This window comes from Clytia hemisphaerica, unplaced genomic scaffold (genome assembly GCF_902728285.1).
Source record: "Clytia hemisphaerica strain Z4C2 unplaced genomic scaffold, Clytia hemisphaerica genome assembly, whole genome shotgun sequence".
In the NCBI taxonomy this organism is placed as follows: domain Eukaryota; kingdom Metazoa; phylum Cnidaria; class Hydrozoa; order Leptothecata; family Clytiidae; genus Clytia; species Clytia hemisphaerica.
Genome location: NW_027104534.1, coordinates 116,141 through 138,330, shown reverse-complemented (window position 1 = coordinate 138,330; position 22,190 = coordinate 116,141). Strand labels below are relative to the sequence as shown.

Below are 22,190 nucleotides of genomic sequence, written 5' to 3'. Positions count from 1 at the left end.
AAACAAGAAATATTTTACCTGCAGTTTTTGGATAATTTTGGGTGGACTTCTCTTCTTGTTTCCCCTGGTGAACATAGATTGTAGGTTGTTCATCACGTACGTGAACTTGCAGACTTTTCCTGTTTTAAAAATGAAATCAAAGTTTACCAAGTATCAATTTTCCAAAGCATTCTTAATATGCGAATTTACTTCGGCGCATAAAGAATATTTTCATGTTTGACGAGTATTCATTTTTGTATTATAAGCATAACGCTTATAAGCAGTTAGGTTTCAGAAAAAAATCCAGTTTGCTATGCACAGTCAGTTCAATGTAAAATCTCATATCAGTACATTTATCGTTTACCGTACAAATACCGTACATCACATACAATGCGCATGCGTAAACTAAAACCACAAGTCATTATTACCAGCAGTATACAAGGAGAAATGAAAACATAGGGGTGGTCACTAATATGGTTGGGGTTGTGGAGGTATATTATAAGAAATATTTTTTATAAGAATATCGATCTTACCAGTTAGGGTCAAAACAATGCTAATTATGCTCATCTTTACTGGTATGAGATTTTACATTGACCGGTCACGCAAAAGAGAAGCTTGAGATCTTTACCTGGAGGTTTGCAATCTTTTCTTTGAATGGAGTAATATATTATAGGGTCAAGCAGATTACACAAGTTCTCCTCTAACTTGCCAATAGTGGTGTTTTCACAACACATCAGAATGGCTTCGTTGATGATCTAAAGTAAACGTTTAAAACCTTTGCAATCCTTTCCCTTATTCTCAGGTGAAATTACTTTTAAAAGGAACTTTGCCTTATCGTAATAATAAGTCAAAACTAGGGGGATATAAACAATTAGTACATGACACTGTATTAATTGATTTTCGGGAGAAATTTTATGGACCACCATCCCTTCCCACTTAGTTCAACTGTGTATCAACTGTTTTAGATCTAAGTTACTAAGCTTACCCCCTGGTCAAAACCAGTTGCTTATAGCAAGAGAGAAAATAGCATACTAGTAATGAATTAACCAACAGCTGTATAGAAATTTTCTTACATATCTATAGTTTTTGAATACTGGATAGAGTTCCAAGACTTTAGTCACGAGGTCACCATTCGTTTCTGTCAGTGATGAAATTGTTACACGTCTGCTTTCGTATTCTTTCTTTAGTAGTATTTTCATAGTAGCATCGTCTTGCTTTTTTTTGTTTGATTCATCAGCAAGCCATTCTGTGACCTTCTTTTTCATGGCTGAAAGGAAAATATATAATGAACGTTCTACTTAAATGGGATTAATTTTCATGGTTCATCCCCAGTTAAAAGGATTAAATCACTCAAGAATATTTGCTTCTATAAGATGCAAAATAGCCTCAAGTCAAAAACGAAAAATCTTTGTCAGTTTTCTAAAATTTTATGCAGGGAAACATTTTTGGAGATAAACCCATTTCACATTTTTGTTGGGTCTCACTAAAATCCATGAAAGTTAATCCCTGCAATAATTAATCTCATTAAAGTAACTGAAGGGCTCAACTTCAATATTTTTCAGGCCAACTTGGAGGCCCAATTGTTTAGCTGTTCAAATTTAATAAATTTCTTTCCCAAGCATTTAGTTTCAAGTTACAGTTAAATTAAACAAACCTGCTGTAGGTTCACTCTCAGAGTCAGCCAAATTTCCGTCAGTTACCAGTCGCCGCTTTTTGTAGGGTCTTTTCTGGTCTTTCCTGTTTGATTTGACATTCTTTAGCCTGTTCTTAAGTGTTTGGAGGAGGTTCTGTAAGATAAAGGAAAAATAATTTTAAATAAAATCAGGTTCAAGAGAAAAAATGTTGGAGGTCCCATGAAGAAGTGAGCTACCATGCGATAAAAATTTTATTTTGTTGACACCATTTTAACGATCTAATTTATGTAAAAAAATTCTCGACCACATGCAAAGCTTTCCCAAGAAACATTCCTATTAGACTAGATAAGATTCAAACTATTCAATCTTTGAAAACTTACATGTTTGCTAAAAACAGGATATTTTTTGGTGAGTGCTTCAGAAACATCCTCTATTTCAAGTGTGGTTGGATATCGACTGAACGGTGGCTGAAATGATGCTGTCATCATAATGTTAATCTGGGCCCGAGCAACCGTGTGCAAAATATCTTCGGGTATATCAGGACAGCTTAGAAACACAGGATCATGGTACAGATCGTAGATTGGTCCTTTAAGTTGGCTCTGAAGTTATAGAAGGGAAGATTTTCATGGAAGAAATTTCCGAGTTTAATTTCGTCATTTAAAATTAAAAAATTTATAAATTAAATTCTGCAAAACACAATTTTCAAGATGTTATTTTCCTAATTTACTCCCAAAATTAAAATATATTTTTGACCAAAAAAGGCTTCAGCCGCGAAAACAAAATTCAAGATTTTCAAGATCGGAGCCATGAAAATTCCGAAAATTTTCTAACCTCAAGACAAGCAGTAATCATTAAGTTCAATAGATATTTATGAAATTGCAATCAACAGCAATCAAAAAAATATGTCAAAGAGATTCAAATTTATTATACCAACTTACATTTAATATTGAGGGTTCAGGAGCATCATTTTCCTTGTCACTCTCCACTCCATAGACTACTTTTTTTGTATTCCTACCCACAACTCTAAAATGTTAAACAAGGTTTTACCATGAATGTCTGATTTTTTGTATGACTTCAGTCGCCGAAGCTTTGAAACAGGACTTTGGAAAAATCATTAAATTTGGACTGAAAATAACACCTTTATCTTGTATTTTGAAGTATGGGACTTGTTAGTAAAGGCTTAACTGAGATACGTTGGTTTAACTTTATTCAGGCCGGGCTTTTTTGAAGAATAATAAGCCGGGGGGACATCACAATGATTTTTCTTAACTTCCCTATGAGGAAAAGCCTGTTATCGCAAGAGTTATTCAAGCACATTCAAATTTGGTGCTGATAAATGAACATGATAGTTAAATTTGGTTGAGGTGACTGCCACCATTTTAAGATCCTGGTGTCTACACCTTGGCCAAACAATTTTTTTAGATTCAAATGGTTATGTTAAAACTTACCGAATGTCAAGTGTTCTTTGGATGGGCGACGTGTCCCTTTCATCCCCAAGAGAGTGCTCATCAGTGAAGCATGGTCTGGTTGATGACTGAAAAGAAAATAATTGATTTTTAAGATACATATTATGGTTAGCTCTGGTTAGCTCACTATCCAGAAGTCAACCTGGCATTCATTCCTTTGTATTTTTCACTATAAAATAACTGTTTGCTTGACATTCCTGCTTGTGTTGCACAGACAATTATAGTGTGTTAGAAAATGCAAAATCTCAATTTAATTTATGATCAAAGTTATTAAGTTGTAAATATATAGATGATAGATTTAACTGTCTTACACTTGCATAACCTGACTGATTCAAGTTAATGGATGGACTGCTTGAGTGAATGGATGAACTGCTGGAACTGTTAGAGTGAATGGATGGACTGGATTGTCCTACAATGCTCAAATCCTTTTCAGCACGCTGAAAAAAGTGACATTAGTAGTAAAGAATCAGAAAATAGAAAACCCTGCTTGTTTCAACACTAACAAAACAAAAAATAGGAAACATAGGTTAAAAAAATGCGCTTGAGACAGTCTGGATTATTGAAAGAGAATTCGACTGGTATATCTTGAACTAAGGGAGCCCCTTCAAAACTTAAACTTCCTTGCCACGAAAAACATGGATTGGCAAAACAAACTACAACTTTGAAAAAGAAATGCAGCCCCGTATTATCATCATCAGAAAAAAATAACATTACAACAGATTTAAAATAGAAATCGAAAGTTAAAGGCTGTTTAGAAAACTGGGTTCCTGATTGGTTATCTGTATTCTTTCGAGGCAGCCTGGGGATGGCAAAATATTTCTTCACAGGCAGTTGGCAGATACATGTTTATTACATGCAAAAATTATTTAGCAGTGAAGCGAACCCAACGTGAAAATTTTGAAAAGCTTTGGTAAACCTAGACGTAAGCAACTCAAACCCTCCCAATATTTTTCATATGGCACGTTTTAGTTTGGATGGCTCCCCTGAATAGTGAATTTTGACAAAAAGAATGGAAAAAGGGTGTGATTGAAGTACTTTAATCAGATTAAATTTTGCGAGATTAAAATATGCAACCATAAAAATTCACGAAATTTTCATTGTATCTATATGTTGGAAAAATCTTTATATATTTAATTTTGCGAGCAAGCCTGAAATTGTAATTTTTTTTGGGAAAAGTGTAGGATTTGGACTGGTTTTTTCGCCTAGTGGGTTGGAAAAATTTCATGTGGATTTAATTTTATGAATGAGTGATCCTAAATGTTTTAGCAAGATTTAATTTCTTGAAAATGGCAAAAATTTGCCAAGTCACAAAATTTTATCTTGTGAAAATTAATTTGATTTAAGTATAGTAGTCATCCATTTTTCTCCCCAAGAATAAGAAACCACTTTCACTTACCTTAACTTCTCCTCCTCTAATGATGGTCCACACCTTTGATTTGAGTTTAATATTTTGCATTGTTTTTTCGGGAAAGAACTCACTTAAACTGTCGAATACAAGTTCCTCAAAGTCAGAATCATTTGCAAATCCATAATCTTAAAATAAAAAAGGGAAGAACTTTCAGTTTTTTGTTTAAATAAAATCTTAACATCAAAACAAAATAACCAACAAAGATATTATTCTCCCAAAAAATTGTCCTCCGACTAAGGGGTCACTTCTCACAAATCGATTTTAAGTTCAAATAACGTCAATTGACGTTTTGAAAGCTGAACCACCCACCCACCACCCTAAACGTCACACTGCTAAAATCACTGAAAATCAATGTAAAGTTTAATCGGTCTACCATTTTGTTTATTATGGATCATTTTTAAAGGTTGGTCTCCACTTAAGCTGCTCTCTATCCTCTAACAAATCGTGCTCCGTCTGCGATCGATTCAGACTCGGGCGCCATTCCATCAAGAGCGTTAAAAAAGGAACCGCCTGACTTTCTACTTTTTGGCGCAAAATTTTTCTCTGCCATTACGTAATCTTTTTCAAGGCCCAATCAAAATGCTGCTAATTGCCGACTTTTCATGTGCCTGCTTGCCGAGTGGAGACTGGCCTTTGGACTGTTCCAAACTTTCAATCGAAATGTGGGATTTTCGATCACGTGATAATAGGTGCGTGATCGCTTTCGTTTTTTCGAGCTGCGAGAAATTTTCAACTCAATATCAATAGACACAATAAAACCCTTGGCATGAGAAAGGCAAAATGGCGATTTGGAAAGGGTAAAGATTTTACTGAAAATCGATGTTTAGCAAAAGTTGAAATAACGTCACTGGCTGTTAACCCACCCACCCACAAACGTCAATAGACGTTATTTGAACTTAAAATGGATACTGCATTCAAAAATGCCACTCAGCTAGCATGCCTGCTTGAAGAGACCATCCAACTCAGTGGATCCAGCGGCTATGGCCATCATACTTTTGTTGTGGCAGAAAAAGTTAAAGATATAAGGACATTCTTTGCTTGATTTGATGAAATATTTCAAAAAAAAGCTTCCTTTAAAAATATTTAACTTACCTGTGAACTTTTTCCCAGCAGCAGGAGACAGATCTTGAATCTTTTCCAGGATTCCCATTTTTAATTAATCCAAAATCAGCTTTCCAGTGTACGCTGTGTGTGGTCTCGGTGTCTGGTGTGCGGTAATAGATTTTCAGACGAAAACGCGGGAAACTTATCAGACCGCGGGAAAAACGCGTCTTTGGCAGGAAAAAGCAAAGCAGATTTTTGTTTTTGCTGAACGGTACATAAAGAGTTGTTTATGTTTTTTTAATTCCTAAATTGACAAAATATATACAAATGCATCGAAATAAATATCTTTTTTGATTGAACTTTTTTACAAAAACCGATTTTATCATGTTCTCTTGATGTCTAATACCGAAATTATCTATTTTGTTTGTTAAAAAAGTTTAGCAGCTATTAGCTATAACCCGAAACCATGGCAAAATCTAGATCAAAATGGTAGCGATCAAAATATGGAAAATACAGTGGCTGTGTTTCACTGTAAATGCTGTCCTTCTTTCAAATGTCTGACATTGAGGTTGTTGCTTCAACATATCAATGCTGTACATAGTAGACAAATCAATTTCAAGGTCCAATGTGGGGTTAATGGCTGCCCTTCTATTTTTACCAAGTATAACTCCCTGTATAAACACACATTGAAGCACCATGCAGATGTCTACAATGGTAACAACACCAACAATAATAGTGTGTTAAGTGTGAATGATGTAAATAGTAGTGATGGATCTTGTGCTGGAGAGTATGACATTCATGCAAGTGATCAGCAGAATGAAGCAAATGATTCATCTTCCAAAAACTCAGAAAATTATGCGAGTGAAGACCTAACTAGAGATGAAGTCACAAACACAATTGCAAACAATGATGTTTTCGAAGCCAACGATTCGGATAGAAGGGTGAGTATTTTCAACTTTTACAACAAAATCGTAGACCATAGATTTGTTTACTAATCCTTTTTCCTAAACAGTATAAGCTTGTTTATGTTCATTGCTGGAAATAAAGGTTTATTTTTAGCAAACAAGTGAACAGAGCGAGAGTCTATATATATTCTTTCTTTTTATTGTTCAGGATTACAATCATCCAGAAATTGATTCCAAACGAGCTGGTGCTTCATTCATATTAAAAATTAGAGAGCGAAACAAATTAACACAGGTTTGTGCACTTATTTTATCAGCAGATTTAAGCGCCGGTCACCAAATTGTCTCAAAACCGTACACAACATGGTACCGTAAGATGTTCTAATACCGACCCCTCTGCTCTAAATCCGAACGCTTTTGTGTGCAGCTAATTCGATTAATATGCGCCCAAATACGCCTGTACTTTTGTTCGGGCCTTTGAATCTCATTCGCCCGATCCCGCCCACACATTCTTCAGGATATACCAATGGTCGTTGAAATTAGGGACACTTCGAAAATCAGAAAAACCGCCATAAAGTAAGGGAAATATTTCTAGAAATTCAAATTTTGTAAAATTTCCATATATACTGTGAAATCTTTGTGCAATAAGGTATTTTCTAATTTTGCTTATTTTCTCCTTTATCAACCACTCAGGCAACTGTTGACTCAATCGTAGACGGAACCAACCTTCTCATGGAACAAATACTGATTTCAAAGAAGAGAGAAATTGAGAAAGTTTTGGAACAATGCACATCTAATTGCAAAGATGAAATTGCAAAAATCCTTGAAAATACAACCTCTCCATTTGAAGGACTTGAAACTAGAAATCTTCAAAATACCTATGCAAAAGAAAACTTTAACCACGTTGACTACAATGTAATTGCTCTAGGAAGAAAATTAATAACAAGGAAAAAAGGACATAAGCGTGTTTTGGATGAAAAGGAAGAAAGTTTTATTTACATTCCTCTACTTGAAAGCCTGAGGCAAATTTTTAGTAATAAACGTATCAGGGCACTTGTTTTAAGGAAACCAACCTTATCAAAGCCTGGAATTTACTACGACATTCATGATGGTGCTATTTACAGAAATGATGATTATTTCAAGAAACATCCAAATGCATTAATGTTGATAATTGATCATGATGAAGTTGAAGTTTGTAACCCATTGGGGTCCAAAAGAACTAAACACAAAATTGACTTATATTATTATTCAATTGCTAATTTGACCCCCAAGTTTCGCTCAAAGCATTGTTCAGTACGATTGTTAGCAATTGCTAATGCTAAACTGGTCAAAAAGTATGGAATAAACAAGATAATGGATCCTATTATCAATGATTTGTTGAAACTTTATGATGGTGTTCGCCTTATTTACGATACTGAGATATTGACTATATTTGGAAAGGTGATCCTTTGTGCAGGAGATACACTTGGTCAACAATATTTGGGTGGATTTAAAGAAGGTAATTCATTCCAATTTTTTTATTGAGAAATTGTTTTTTCTAGAGGGATTACACAACCTAAACATCACCTTTAATAAACTACACCCATGAACTTGCTGCATATTGTAGGGAATTGTGGTTTCCCTTGTTCAGTCCCAATTCAGCAAAACACTTTTATTTTATACTCACTTTAAAAAGCATGTAATTTGCTTCCTTTAAAAACAGGCTGAGGGGAAAACTTTGCTCAATGTCCAAAAATTTCTCGAATCTCTCCATTCACTCAATATGAAGTGTACGGTGTAACACTTTCAGTTTTTATTTTCACAGGTGTTGGAGGTGCATTTCAGAAGTGCAGAACATGTTATTGCCATTTCGAGGAAATGCAGACAGACTTTGAAGAGGAAGATTTTACCCTTCGGACAAAAACAAGATATGAGAAGGAATGCGATTGTATCGAAAGCAATACAGTGACCAGGAGTAGATTTAGCTTACTTTATGGTATAAATGAAAGGAGCCTATTGACTAAGTTACCAGGGTTCGATATAACTAAACAACTCCCTCAAGATATTATGCATACAATACTTGAAGGTACACTGCAGTATGAAGTAAGGCTTATATTGCAACACTATATCAGTCAACGTAAACTGAAGTTAGATGAGTTAAATTCTTCGATTGAAAACCACTGTTATGGGTATAGTGAAACTGACACTAAACCAGGTCCACTAAAAGACACGGTTTTTTCTGGAAAAGAGAATTATAAATTAAAGTACAATGCTGCCCAAGCAAAAACTTTTCTACGTTTGATTCCATTCTTTTTGTCAAACAGCGTTGATCAAACCGATAAATATTATTTATTCTTAATTCAACTAATGAGAATCGTCAACCTCCTGTTCGCACCAATGATAAAGTCTAAATCCATCGAACTTTTAAAGTTTTTGATAACAGATCATCTACATGAATTTACACAGCTTTTTCCAGATGTCAATATAATTCCCAAACAACATTACATGATCCACCTGCCAACAATGATATTGGATCTTGGGCCGTTGATAAGATCATCCTGCTTTGTCTTTGAATCTGCACATAACTACTTCAAACAACTAGCCACGAAACAGAATTTTAAGAACATTGAGGTTTCACTAGCCTCTCGACACCAGTTCCTTGAATGTACCAATTTTGGAGATGGTTCTGAGGACCCAAACGCACATCCGCTTTTTTCTACAGAACGAAAACTAGGCGTTTTGAAAAGATTTACTCCTGAGCAAGTAACAAATCTTCGACTTTTTTTTGATCTACAGTCATTACTACCAGATACAGATCTTAATACAGTATCCAATGTGTCATGGATTGTTCTTCATGGTACAAGATATGCTATCAAAGGAATTATTATAGTTGGTGTTTCAGAGAGAGTACCAATATTTGGAGAAATACAAAACATTTGGATTCTACATGACTTAGTATACTTTGAAGTGGCTCTTTTCAACACATCATACTTCGACTATTATGTTCAAGCATATAAAATTGACGACTTTGAATGTAAAAAATCGTTTATTTCAACGTACGAACGACTCGTCGATTATCATGTTTACCATAAAAAACAATTGCACCAAAACTGGTATGTGCCAATCAAATATGACTTAAACGATATAATGGAAGAGTATGAAAAAGACAATTTATTATTGAAACTATGAAGTACTATTTGTACTCTTTTGTGCCTTATTGTAGGGGGAGGGGGTTAAGCAGGGGGTTGTCACTCCGAAAAAATTAACAAAATAGGGGGGTGTTTGATCATAATAAAGTGAAAAACGTGTGTTTTTTTGTAATTTTCCCTAGGAAAATGAAGGTTTTTGGGGTAAAAGGTCATAAAATGAGGGGGTCACAATAAAGTGATATACCCCTACAATTAGGCACAAAAGAGTACTTTATTTATCTTAATGTCTTGATATTTTATCAGATCCTTTACACTGTAGTTAAGTGAAGCAGATTTTATGAATTGTTTTAAGCCCATATATGATAATATGGATTGATATTTTGCTCAAAAGAAACTGTGGTCATCGATGACGTCACAGTGTCAAACCCTAATAGTATTTTTCTTTTGATAAAGCTGTAAGGATTTTTATGGTGTTCCAATGCAAAATAACTTTTGGTGTTTGAAAGGAAAAATATTTGTTCTTGTATTATTTATCGTTAGCGGGTGGGATAAAAAGACGTATTAGGAAAAAAAACCTTGTCAAAATCTAAACTGGTTCCTGAGTTCCGGCGGTACCCGCGATCGTTTAAATTTTTCTTAAGTGATTTATAAAAGTTTTAACAAACAGAATAATTCTGGGCTAGATCTTAGGATGTTTATTCTGAGAAAGTAATTGATGACCTATCCATAAATTTCTCAAAATAAACTTCTGAATTCTAGCCTGAATTACTTTCCCTCTTGTAGCTGATTATTTCTCAAAGTGAGAAAATGAATTCTTAGGATAAGAAAAATATTTCTTAATATAAGAAAAAACTTTCTGTCCAAGAATTGTGGTTTTTACAGTGGTGACCCTGACGCGGGGAGCTACATGGTGTTGCCCTTGCTCAAGGGAGCATGTTATAGTCTTGCTCATGACAATTCCATTAATTAAATTCCCATCAATTAAATTCTGACTACTTTTTAAGGTGTCGGTCTTCCATTTATAAACTTAAGTTCTCATTATGTAATTCTCGGCTCCCCAGAACAGCACAACGGTCCGAGACCCATTAAAGATCTCGGTAGAACATCCACTTATTAGCCGAAGCTAACAAAACTGTCCGGGGATTCAGAATTAAATAGAGAGCAATAAAATGTGCTTTTTATAGATTTTTACTACAGTTTCCCAAGTTCATAATCTCTAATTACCTATTAAAATTAAACTCTCTCTAATTAAATATCTACGGCTAGATATAAAAAATAACCTTCAGCATAATGCCAAAGGTGGGCCGTATTTCATACAGCTGCCTGGTTTGAATTTCGTGCCAAAATAAGCTGTTAATAATTAATATGTGTATAACACAAACTATAAAATCACTTTATTCTCATTTTCAGGAAAAACCTGAAGAAAAATAATTGACGATCAAAATTATGAATATGCTATTCCACCATCTTCTTATTTTATTGGCTTGCATTGTTTCCAGTTTTGCATCGCGTTCAACAACTTGTCCAACTAAATGTGAGTGTTCTTGGGAAATAGATTATAGTGCCGTCGATGTGTATTGTATGAGCCAAAATATCACCAACAAAGATCTTCTGGATATTGCATCACAATCGGATACAAAAAAAACTGTGCATTTATTTCTCAACAGAAACCTAATCACCGAATTTCAAGCTGAACTTTTTGTTAATTTCACTAAACTTGATCGAATCACGTTGAACGAAAACCAACTGACCAGATTGCCTGCAAACATATCACTTTATATACCAAGCATCACTATCCTCGATCTAGAAGACAATAATATTAATAAAATTAAACAAAAAGACTTCGAAGGGTATGATTCTATCATATCTATATTCCTTCAAAGAAATGGTATTGAAAATTTGGAACCTCGTGTTTTTCAGGATCTTTCACAACTTGAACATCTGTACGCAGAAGGTAATAAATTGACGACTTTACGAAAGGGTACGTTTACCGGATTAGCTAAGTTACGACAATTATTCTTAGCTCGTAATGATATAACGACTGTTGAAACTGGAGTCTTTGGTGATCTTCCGTCTCTGAGTTGGATATACTTGCAGTTCAATAAGATAACAACAGCACGAAGAGATTGGTTTGGTTCAGTTGTTCCCGATTTATTGGGACTCGAGAACAACCCATTGATTTGCGATTGTGTTATGTATGATACAATTAATTATTTCAGTGAAATTTACCATCCTGGAAGAGTTGGGGGTAAATGCAATGGTATTGAATTGGCAGATTTCTACCGCAAGAACAAATTAAATTGTAGTTCCTGCTCTGTCAATGAATGCCAAAACGATGCAACATGTCAAGTTATTGACCAATTCAATTACAATTGTTCCTGCAGTCGAAATAACCATGGAGAATTTTGTCAATTCAAAAACGCCTGTTCATTTGACCTGAGATTGAAACCATGTCGAGAGATAACCAATAGTATATGTGTGCCAATCCAAAATACATTCAAATGCGATTGTCGTGTAGGATATTCTGGTGAGCGCTGTCAAATGAAAGATATTTGCTATTTTGATAACCCCTGTCAGAATGATGGAATTTGTCAGAAAAGTAATATTTCAATGGGATATACATGCCAATGCAACGAAGGTTATCATGGTCAACAATGTCAATTATCAACTCCAGATACTGGTTTCATCATCTTAATGGTGGTGTTGGCGATATTAGTTTTGATTGGATTGGTTGGGTTGGCTATCTTTTTCAGACGTCGAAGAAGACGCAAAGATAATGGCGAGGAGGTGAACATGTCTCAAAACAAAAGATCAGAGGAATTGGAAAGCTTAACGGTATAATACATAACGAAAGCCGAGGTTCTTTTAGAACGCACTTGAAATCTTTTAAAGTCTTTTGACTGGCTGTAATTTTTTTTTGTTAAACTTGTTTTTTTTTTGTAGTTTTAACAATACTTTTTCTCAACATCTATATATTAATAACCGTACTGTATACATCATTTTGTCTGTGTGTCACTTTCGTTTTCGCAAGCAATGTTTTTGTTCTCGATAAGTTTGTTTTGATTTATAGATTGGATAGAGCCTGGTTTAGACTTCATTCAGCCTTTGTTTTGAAATTTAAGGCCCATCTACATTTAGCAATTTCAATTTGTGCATAGGCTTTCCCACCCCTTTGTTTTTCTCTTTTCTTTTGTTTGAAATGTTTTTGAATTATTTAACGATTGTATTTATTAATGACATTCGAATTCTTTTCAAAACAAAACAAATTCCTTTTATAGAAATTAACATTTCAAATGTAAATCAAAACATAAAAATCAAAATGTTTGTTGAACAACAACAGACCCCGAGAACCCAGAGACGATCCATGTCATCCAACGCAAGGGATCAGATTTTACCTGCTCGTACGAAGAAGAGCTGGACGCAATGCAAACAACCGCAAATTGGATCTCCTTAAACTGCGACCCAGAAATCAGCATCATGGTCTGCACGGACAGTCAGTCACTATGCCTAGCCTTATTAAGCTACAACGTCGAAACAGCAACAATAAGGGAAGCGCTACACAACAGGCCAGGAAGAACGATCATCCAATGGATCCCGGGCCACTCAGACGTCCCAGGAAACGAACTCGCTGACCAAGCAGCCAAAGAAGCGACCAAATTAGAGGCAGACCCAGACCAATATCGTACAGAAGTGCCTGCACAATGATAAGAAGCAGAATCAAACACCCGACGAACCACCAACAATTAAAGAAGGTCTACAGTCATTTCTCGAAACAACGTGAACAAGAGGTTAAAACCAGAGCGGATCAAGTTCTACTGGCACAACTGAGAAGCGGAAAACACAAGGTCTTCCGCAGCTACCAACATATGATAGATGAGAGCATTGAACCTACATGCACCAAATGTGACAGCGGAGAAATACACAACCTCGAACACTGGTTCCTCCGCTGCCCAGATGCATCAGAAGCAAAACATGAAATTTTTGATGAAAAAGAACTTGAGGTGGGCCTGGGACTTCTCACAAAGTGCCCTGAGAAGTCGATTGCCCTGGCGAAGAAGACTCTCTTCGGGGTTCAGCAATGACCCAGTATTCACACACACACACAAACACACACACACACAACAGCATTCAAAGGGCGATAAAAAGCAAAAGGAAAATTAGCCCACCTCTTTCTTCATATAAAAACACTCAAGTCGTCGTTACAAAAGTGTGAACGTTATTTTTTTACATGTTTAAATATGAAAAGTTATAACACATGGGGATTGAACCGTGAACTTATTGCATGTCAACCAAACGCTCTGTTAACTGAGCTAATTTGACAACGAATTCATGGTTGAGATATCAAAGTTTTCAAAGCTATTCAAAGTCTTTCAAAGTCACCCTCGAATGTCTGCCTACGATGGCTAGCCACGATGGCTAGACTGTTCCGATCATAAGAATAGTTTTACAAGATACACGCTTTTTTTATAAGAATGGTGTAAAATCCATTTCCTCATGGATATTCTTATAAACTTTTTTGGGAAAATCATCCTAAGATATTCTTATAGCATTCTTAGGTTAGGATCCTAATTCAGACTAGATTTAACATTTAGTAAAAACGTCTCAAGCATAAAATGGCATTTTTGTGAAAGGAGTGAGCTTTACTTGGGGGTAATTAACAATTTATAATTGAAAAAGCTTTAAAAATGACATTCTTAGCTTGAGTAAAAATTCCATAATGGTGATATTCTTAGCATTATTCTTAATTTTTTTAGCCATTTTCATCATGGACATTCTTATAAAGTGTATTCTTTTTAAAAAAGCGTGTATCTTGGTTGTTGGTAAATTTAAGTAATCCATGATCTTCTTTCTTTGCCAAAAGATAAAAGTAAAAAATACATTTAATTTCTCAAAAGTAAAAGCAAGCGAAGCGAGCTTATATTTCTTGGTAAAAATATATTCTGATATTCTGATAGCGGATTGGCGGCCACCCACGCTAAAGCTTTTAAAGGAGCGGGTTAATTTTCCATCGGAGAGGAATGATAGTTTTTCTTGTTTTTTTTTTTATCTATAGTATAGGTAACACGAACAAATAGTAAAAAACTAAAGGTTCCTAACCTCCCGCAAAAGGACCACCAGATCATACCGCCAGGAGGAAGGAACCCAAAATAAGCTAACAATAAATAAATTAATTAATTAATTAATAAATGGAAAAAAAAGGAGGCCTTTGATGTACCGCAACCCCAACCGGTACCATCCTTGACACGGTCTTGCAAAATTCCGTAATCTCATCCTTCCAGATGTTGAAAATTTTCCCGACCTTCAGAGCTTTAGCGTGTCGGATGAAAATTTCTGCATCTGCTGGTTTCCAGATAAGGTAAAGAGTCGTCTTAGACGACGCCAGGACGGCTAGTATTCACTAAATATATCTGTCCTAAACCAAGAAGTTATCGCATTATTTTGGTGAAAGCAGCCATTTGAGCCCAGTTTTGATTAGAAGTTGTAAACAAGTATGCTTTTTTCTTTGTTTATATTATTGTAATTTTATGTAAATTTGGCTAAACAAGGCAGGGTTTCTTTGAATATAGGGAAGCAAAAACACTGATTTGATGCAGAGCAAATAAAACTATAAAAAGACAGTCATTCCACTGTTTTCAGTGGGTCCACACCCAGCCAACTCGGGTATATAGAACTGAATGGAAGAAGAGAAAGAAGCCAATCGAATCGTAACCCATCATTCCCATAAGATAAGAAGAATACGCTATGGTTGGCTAGAACGGCCATTCGAACCGAATACCCTGGTTTATTGTACTGGTGCCTCGAAGACCATACTATGATCGGATGGATAGGCCTTTCAATGAATAAATATTTGGGAAGACTAAACTACATGTTTTTTTTTATATAAGCAAGTGTCTACCCCTTGGTCAGGCTCGTGTATGCTTAAGTTCTCAAAACATCCAGGCATGCTTATGCTTATTATATACTTATGAAATCATGCTTATGATTTACCTCGAGCCAAGTTTTTAGTGAAATTTCAGAAATGTAATGGAATGTAGCTAGCCGTGGAATGCCTTTTTTTTACTTGACCTCTACCAAACTTTTTTAAACAGATTAATAAAAGACAACTTGGAAAATATTTCAGGCTGACATAATATGCTTATGTTATGCTTAGGAATTCTACAAATCTGAGCCTTCATATGCTTATAAGAGTGCTTATAGAAAAACATGTATTGAAGTTAACTTAAAAGCTCTATCGATTGGAAAGCTCATTAAAAGAGTTATTGTTTACATACCTTGTCAAGCTCAAACGCTTGGTCTTTACAATCTTTGCATCTTACTCGAAGCTTTCCTGGTTTCAATCCATTACAATCACCTTTACAGTAGACATAAAATCGACTTCGCTTTTGCTCTGTAAATAAATGTTAAAAAATATGCTGCAGTTTATATAATGATTTTCTTTTCATTAAAAACTTATAGTGGTTATGATGCCAGAGATGAAGAAGAGTGATGAAGGTTATTTTTTATTTGAAAAGTATTTTTGGCTGTATAATATAATCCATTTAAGTATTAATATTATTTTGTAAAGGATCCACATCAACATTGCACTTACTTACAAAAACTTTCTCAGAAATATAAAAGTGATATAGTAAATTTCTCATTGAAAATCATGAAATTCTTTTAAGCTTTAGTATCAATTAATTGAATGTTTTCTGTGGATCTGACAGATTATAGACAGTCTTTGATATAGGGGATGATATCATAAGGGATGCGTATCGTGTATAAAATTCCCGTCCGAGAGTTTAAGAAACTTGATTAGCTTGATTAGTAAGTTTTATATGAGAAATCTTGAAATTGCATTAAAATTTGAATTGAAAATGAAAATATGAACGACTAGAGGATTTCTAAGCATTTTTAAGAAAATTGAAACAGGTTAACCCAAATTTGGGGTAACCCTCGGAGAGGAATCCTATACACGATTAACATCCCCTATATCAACACATATATCAGAGTATGATCATACCTTGTCTGAAGAGAAAAGATTGGTTAATATCACAGTTATAAAACAAACCTGTCTGTGCTTTTATAGTCCCTTCTGTAGTCGGTGCAATAAAATGGGTGGCGACAACATTTTGATTCTGTTGTTCAGGTGGTGTATTATTGTTTCGTACTACGATCACATGAACAACTGTCCCTTGCGTGAAATAGCAGTTCTAAATTCAGACGGATATGAAAGCTAGTTATGAGCTCTATGATAGCTTTAAACAAGTGATACTTTTATGGACCTACCTGGTTATGCATTTAACACATATATAATTGATATTTACGTGAGCATGACCGTTAAACAGTCATTCAAAACACAAATAGTGACGATCTATTAAAATTAGTCATTTTATAAAAAATACGTTTAGAAACCAAAATTTCATGCTCTTGAAATATTCTTTCCTATTCAAGACTTCGTGAGCAAAAAAAACATCTACCGGGTGCACCAAAAAAAAGCATACAGGTTTGTCGAGATATTGTGAGCTTCAGGATTTAAATTTTTTGTTCATTCTTTTTTTATCGTAAAGAGGATGCTCTGACTTGAATTTTGAGCTATCATACTTAAAATTTGAAAAAGTAGTTCGAAAGTTATTTAAAAAAAACTGACTTTTTTTCCATGTCGAAATTTCAAAAAATCATTAAAAACAGCAATCACGCTATACAGTATGTGGTCCCCAAAACGGGGATCAAATTTAAAATTTCTCTCCAATCTAGAGGAAAAAAGGTTTTACAAAGATTTTTGCTGCATGAGAAACTTTAACATCTCTACTTCATTTCCCAGAAGTTCTTTTTCAAAATTTTCAATTTTAACAATATTTTTCAATCGCTTAAAGATAGGTAGCTTTTTTCTAATGGCAACCAAAACGGAGGTTTGCAATTTTAGCGATTTCTCGAGACTTTGACCATAGTTTGGAAATGTGATTTAAAGGGTTTTGGGCATAAATTTGTTTGATAAAATTTTTACAGTATACCCCTGGTTGTCAAAATACAGGTTTGGGGCCCCCAAAACGGAGGTGTAGTTAAAATCAAATTATTAAGCCCAGTGGTAATAGGGGGAAAAACTAAGAACATATTTGTGTTTCCCCTTAAATTTACGACCTGATGGATGTAAAATTTATGATTTTAATGAAATATTTCAAGATTTTCGATATTGCAAAGTACAAACTGAAAATTTAGAAATTTTCAAAATGACCATTTTGATTTAACAACGTCTTAATCAAGTTTTTGAAAACAAATCTCTTTTGAAAATAGTTCCATTCATGTATGGAATAAGCTGTGAAAATTTTGGAAAAAAAGCTTAACTGAAACTGAAAATATTAAGCTTTAAAGATATTTTTCTCCTATATTTTGCAAAAAAATGAGAGAATTTGCCGTTTTTGCTGATTCAGCGAAAATTTTTATATATAATGTTAATTTTTTGTTATAAACTATTAACTCAAGGTGATAGGAATGGAATTCCAATATTTTTTGCTGTTTCTCATATTTAGAACTTTCAGTTTTATCAATGCTGATTCTAGGGTCCCAAAATACTGGTTGACCTTCAAGATGCTATATCTTTTACCCAGCTTCTAAAGTCACAGATGTATCTGCATTTTCTGAACGGCATTACTCTCGGGTACCTAATAGCCGGGGGGGGCCCGCTAATTAATTTTTCGAAAATTTTCCACCCAGGACATTCTTATTCCAGCCCCCCCCCCCGCTTATTGATTTTTGGGAATTTTTTTTGAAAGTTCCCTCTTTTGCCCTAATTCTGCTGTATCAGCCTCCTTTTCGAACATTTTCCACCCAGGACATTTTTATTCCACCACCCCCCCCCCCTTATTAAATTTTGAGATTTTTTCCAACCCCCCTGCTTATTCCAAACCCCCGGCTATTAGGTACCCGAGAGTAGGTGTAGAAAGGTTCCTATACCCTGTTTTCATAACTTATTTTCAATATCCAAGGAGCTAGAGTGAGTTATATGCAATTTTTATCTAATTTTGGTGTAATATTTCCTTTAGACGCAAATATGTTATTTTGAACCCGTCTCAAACCAGCAAAAACATGCTCATTTTTAAGTATAACCATCTTTCTTTCAAAATAAACAAAAATCGTTTAATTCTGACAAATCTACAAGTCGGAATCTTCATTTTAATGACGACCTTCGTTTTGGGGGCCGTCTCCGTTTTGGGGGCCATATACTGTAAATAAAACAAAATGGCAAAAACACAATTTTATTGGTTTTTTTTTGCTTCTTTTTTTCTTATTTATATTTTGCCAACAGTTTCTCCATCTTACTTTCCCGTCCTGAACATTTCCAACACGAGCAAACTCAGTGCAGACCCAAGTTCTTTAAGCAAGTAGTCGAGGAATGCACACACATAACATCAAAACCTCTCTTGGAAATTTCCAAAACTTTTTGTCAGATTTTCCAAAAATATTATACCACATGGGAATAGCTTGCTTTACCATATTTTTAAATTCTGTAATGAGTTTTGATGAACATAGTGGCATTTTTTGGTATTTTTATGTGTAAAGAAGGTAAGTGTCAAGGGAAGTTTGCTCGCTGTTTTTGATGATTTTTTGAAATTTCGACACTAAAAAAAGTCAGTTTCTTTTAAATAACCTGTTTTTTGGTGCACCCGGTATCTCATCAAAGAATTGAGTAATTTGGCTAAGATCATTGATGTATGCTTTTTAACAGTTATCTTATAGATAAAGATGCGTTTTTTGAGTTGAAAAATTCTTTTTTTTTACAAAAATCTGCTTGAGCCATCCTTTACCTACTTTCATGCAAAAAATCAGAAAAAATTATAATCCAATTTTCACAAAGTCCAAAAAACCTGTTTTTTTTAACCTAAAAATTTTTTTTTCTCCAAAAATCGAGCTCCGTCATATTCGAGGGTTTATAGTTATGTGCATCTTTGTGCAAAAAATCATAAAGAATGAAAGAGCCATTCTCGAGAAAAGCTAATACCTTAAGTAATTGCTAATGTGCTTATATAGAAAAATATCAAATTTGGCCAGTTATCTATAAAAACACGCCAAGCAACCAAAATTTCATGTCTAAACACACATATTCTTCAAAAGTAAACTCTCATGAGCAAAAAAAACATCTATCTCATAAAGAAATTTAGTAATTTGACTAAGAACATTGATGTATGCTTATTAATAGTGATTCTTATAGATAAACATGCGTTTTTTGAGCCAACAAATTTTTTTTGCAAAAATCTGCTTGAGAAATCTTTTACCAATGATGTTACGTTAGCCTACTTTCATGCAAAAAATCAGGAAAAATTAACGATCCAATTTTTCACAAAGTCCAAAAAACCCGTTTTTTAGCCGTTTTTTGGCCCAAATTTGCCCCCCAATTTTTTTTTTTCGAAAATCGGGCTCCGTCACATTTTGGCCACTACCATTTTGCACCTTTGTACCAAAAATCAAAAGATTCCTATGATTCAATCCTGAGAAAAGATGGTAACAGACGAACGGACGAACGGACTAACACAGGTTAATTTATAGGACCTCCAACCCAACGGGGCAGGTCCAACAATATGGCTCCAATGACAGCGTTATAATAGGCATTATAACATTATAGACGTGGAATTGAGCCGTTAGTGAGAAGATGTGTACTAGTAGCAAAACAAAAATTCAAAACTTCATTTTTTGTAGTACTTTAAGTTTCTTGCGTACAATCATCAGCTACATACAAAATGATACAAGTCGTAGGGTCGTAAAATGTTGTGAAACTATAATCAATGAAAACTGAAACAAAAGAAAAAAAAACAAAAATGCTATTCTCAAGGGTCCGTTAGTCTTTTGACTTATATAATTTTTTAACATGAACTTATTCATGTATCGACATTTGGCGACAATGTAGTCTAGTAATGTAGTGAAATATTAAAATATATTCTATAACAAATTTAAGTGACGGAGAATAGGAGGGAATACTAAATCATAACATGAAATAACACACTTCAATTAACTTCCATGGTATTGGGTGTGCACAGGCAAATGCTGGCAAGGGTACATTCATTTACCAACTCAGCACCAAGTGGAAATTGAACCCGAACTACTTGAAAAGTGAAAATCGATAACCACAACTCACTACTGCGCCACAATGTGATCATCAGCTAATTTATTGATGAGACCATTAAAAACTATACCTTTAAAATGACACTATCTTTGATTTCAGAGCCACAAAAAATGATCTTCAAATTTTCAGCTTTTTCAAAGCAATGCAGATAAATGTGTTGCTTCAGTTGGTATATTGACCAGTCCAAATTAGCTCTGACATGAATTGCTCTCCCTTCAAATCGAACTATGATGGGAACATCCATTACTATGGAAAAAGTTAGCGAAATCTGAAGACGAAAATTATATGATATTCTATATCTTATTAGACTATGGGAGGCACAACCCAAATAAAAGACTGTGAGTTAGAAATATATAGTGAAGATATGTAATATCTGTCATTTTAGAAAAAGAAAAGTATTGATATATATAAATAACTCAGACTGATAAAAATGAAAAAAGTTTAGAATATTTTTGTTAATAATGTACATTTACGATTTTTTTGGTACTTTTAATTTTTAAATCATTCTGCAGAAACAGAGGGAAATTTAGCGAAAAGTCAAAGGGAATTTAAATAGTGGTATGTGAAAGAAAAACCTAATCCAAATGAAAATGATAGAAGAAAAGTAATGGTGGAGAAACAATGAACTGAAAAAAATTTCTGACAAACAAACTTCCTACAAACATTCAATACAGGGAGTTTCTAAACGTCGACCAGAAATGACGACAACGACCGGCGACCACGACCAGCGACCAGATAAATTTGGGTGATCGAGTTTTTTAACTTTCTCCAACGTAGAGTGTCTCTCCTAATCATTTGAATATATTTATCATAATATTGAAGAGTAAGCTCGCCCCTGTCTCATCTAGTCTATATATTTCGACGCTCTTGGAGCTTAATTATGGTGTCAATTTCTATCCTTTTGTACTATCAACATAAAAATAATTAGTGGCACAAAAACTTTTTGAAAATGGTTTGAGAAGCTTTGTATTTCATCATCAGATCGTTATTTCTGTCGAAATTAGTCATTTTGTCTGCACGAAGACAATAGAATAATTAATTAGATTCTCTAAAACTGGCCTTCCCAACTTTTTCCTACAGTCTAGTTCTATCTATTCATACTAAAGGCACCTCATTCAGCATAATTAAAATATTTGGTGTAACAAAGCTTACAGACATCATCTATATATTAATAGCGGTGCTTTGTGTGTCTGTGTGTCACCACTTTCGTTTTCGCTTTGTTTGTGTTTTAGAATTATGACTTTAGTCTCTTGCAAAAGATTTCGCAAGCAATGTTTTGTTCTCGATAAGTTTGTTTTGATTGACAGATCGGAAAGAATCTGGTTTAGACTTTATTCAGCCTTTGTTTTGAAATTTAAGGCCCATCTACATTTAGTAATTTTAATTTCTGCCCAGCTTTGCCTGATGCCTGATGCTGTTTTTCTCTTTTCTTTTGTTTGAAATGTTTTCGAATGTATTTAACGATCGTATTTATTAATGACATTCGAATTCTTGTCAAAACAAAACAAGTTTCTTTTATAGAAAAGAACATTTC

At 34.4% G+C, this 22,190-nt stretch overlaps 4 protein-coding genes across 5 annotated transcripts in view; 3 read left to right on the top strand and 1 right to left on the bottom strand.

Moving 5' to 3' along the window:
* Positions 1-22,190, bottom strand: part of LOC136822457 (E3 ubiquitin-protein ligase parkin-like) — a 71,448-nt gene that overhangs the window by 30,837 nt on the left and 18,421 nt on the right. For both annotated transcript variants that reach the window (XM_067078718.1, XM_067078719.1), the window contains exons 2-4: positions 20,727-20,902; positions 16,610-16,751; positions 15,834-15,949 (exon numbers count right to left, since the gene is read on the bottom strand). In XM_067078718.1, coding sequence (XP_066934819.1) covers positions 15,834-15,949; positions 16,610-16,751; positions 20,727-20,900 — 432 coding nt within the window. In that variant the 5' untranslated portion in view covers positions 20,901-20,902. The remainder of the gene's footprint in view (positions 1-15,833; positions 15,950-16,609; positions 16,752-20,726; positions 20,903-22,190) is intronic.
* LOC136822492 (uncharacterized) lies at positions 6,007-7,563 on the top strand. Its single transcript, XM_067078759.1, has 4 exons — positions 6,007-6,472; positions 6,645-6,728; positions 7,127-7,489; positions 7,558-7,563. The coding sequence occupies exons 1-4, from the start codon at positions 6,035-6,037 to the stop codon at positions 7,561-7,563; spliced, it is 891 nt and encodes a 296-aa protein (XP_066934860.1). The 5' UTR covers positions 6,007-6,034.
* Positions 7,523-9,646, top strand: LOC136822454 (uncharacterized). Its single transcript, XM_067078716.1, has 2 exons — positions 7,523-7,931; positions 8,238-9,646. Exons 1-2 carry the CDS (start codon positions 7,595-7,597, stop codon positions 9,599-9,601), a joined length of 1,701 nt encoding a protein of 566 aa, XP_066934817.1. The 5' UTR covers positions 7,523-7,594; the 3' UTR covers positions 9,602-9,646.
* Positions 10,976-12,553, top strand: LOC136822456 (slit homolog 1 protein-like). Its single transcript, XM_067078717.1, has one exon. The coding sequence runs from the start codon at positions 11,008-11,010 to the stop codon at positions 12,400-12,402; it is 1,395 nt and encodes a 464-aa protein (XP_066934818.1). The 5' UTR covers positions 10,976-11,007; the 3' UTR covers positions 12,403-12,553.

Coding starts and splice junctions, on each gene's coding strand:
- LOC136822456 (XM_067078717.1), top strand. CDS start 11,008: ATGAATATGCTATTCCACCATCTTCTTATTTTATTGGCTTGCATTGTT.
- LOC136822454 (XM_067078716.1), top strand. CDS start 7,595: ATGTTGATAATTGATCATGATGAAGTTGAAGTTTGTAACCCATTGGGG. Junction 7,932..8,237: donor TTTGGGTGGATTTAAAGAAG/GTAATTCATTCC, acceptor TTATTTTCACAG/GTGTTGGAGGTGCATTTCAG.
- LOC136822492 (XM_067078759.1), top strand. CDS start 6,035: ATGGAAAATACAGTGGCTGTGTTTCACTGTAAATGCTGTCCTTCTTTC. Junction 6,473..6,644: donor CCAACGATTCGGATAGAAGG/GTGAGTATTTTC, acceptor TTTATTGTTCAG/GATTACAATCATCCAGAAAT. Junction 6,729..7,126: donor AGCGAAACAAATTAACACAG/GTTTGTGCACTT, acceptor TCAACCACTCAG/GCAACTGTTGACTCAATCGT.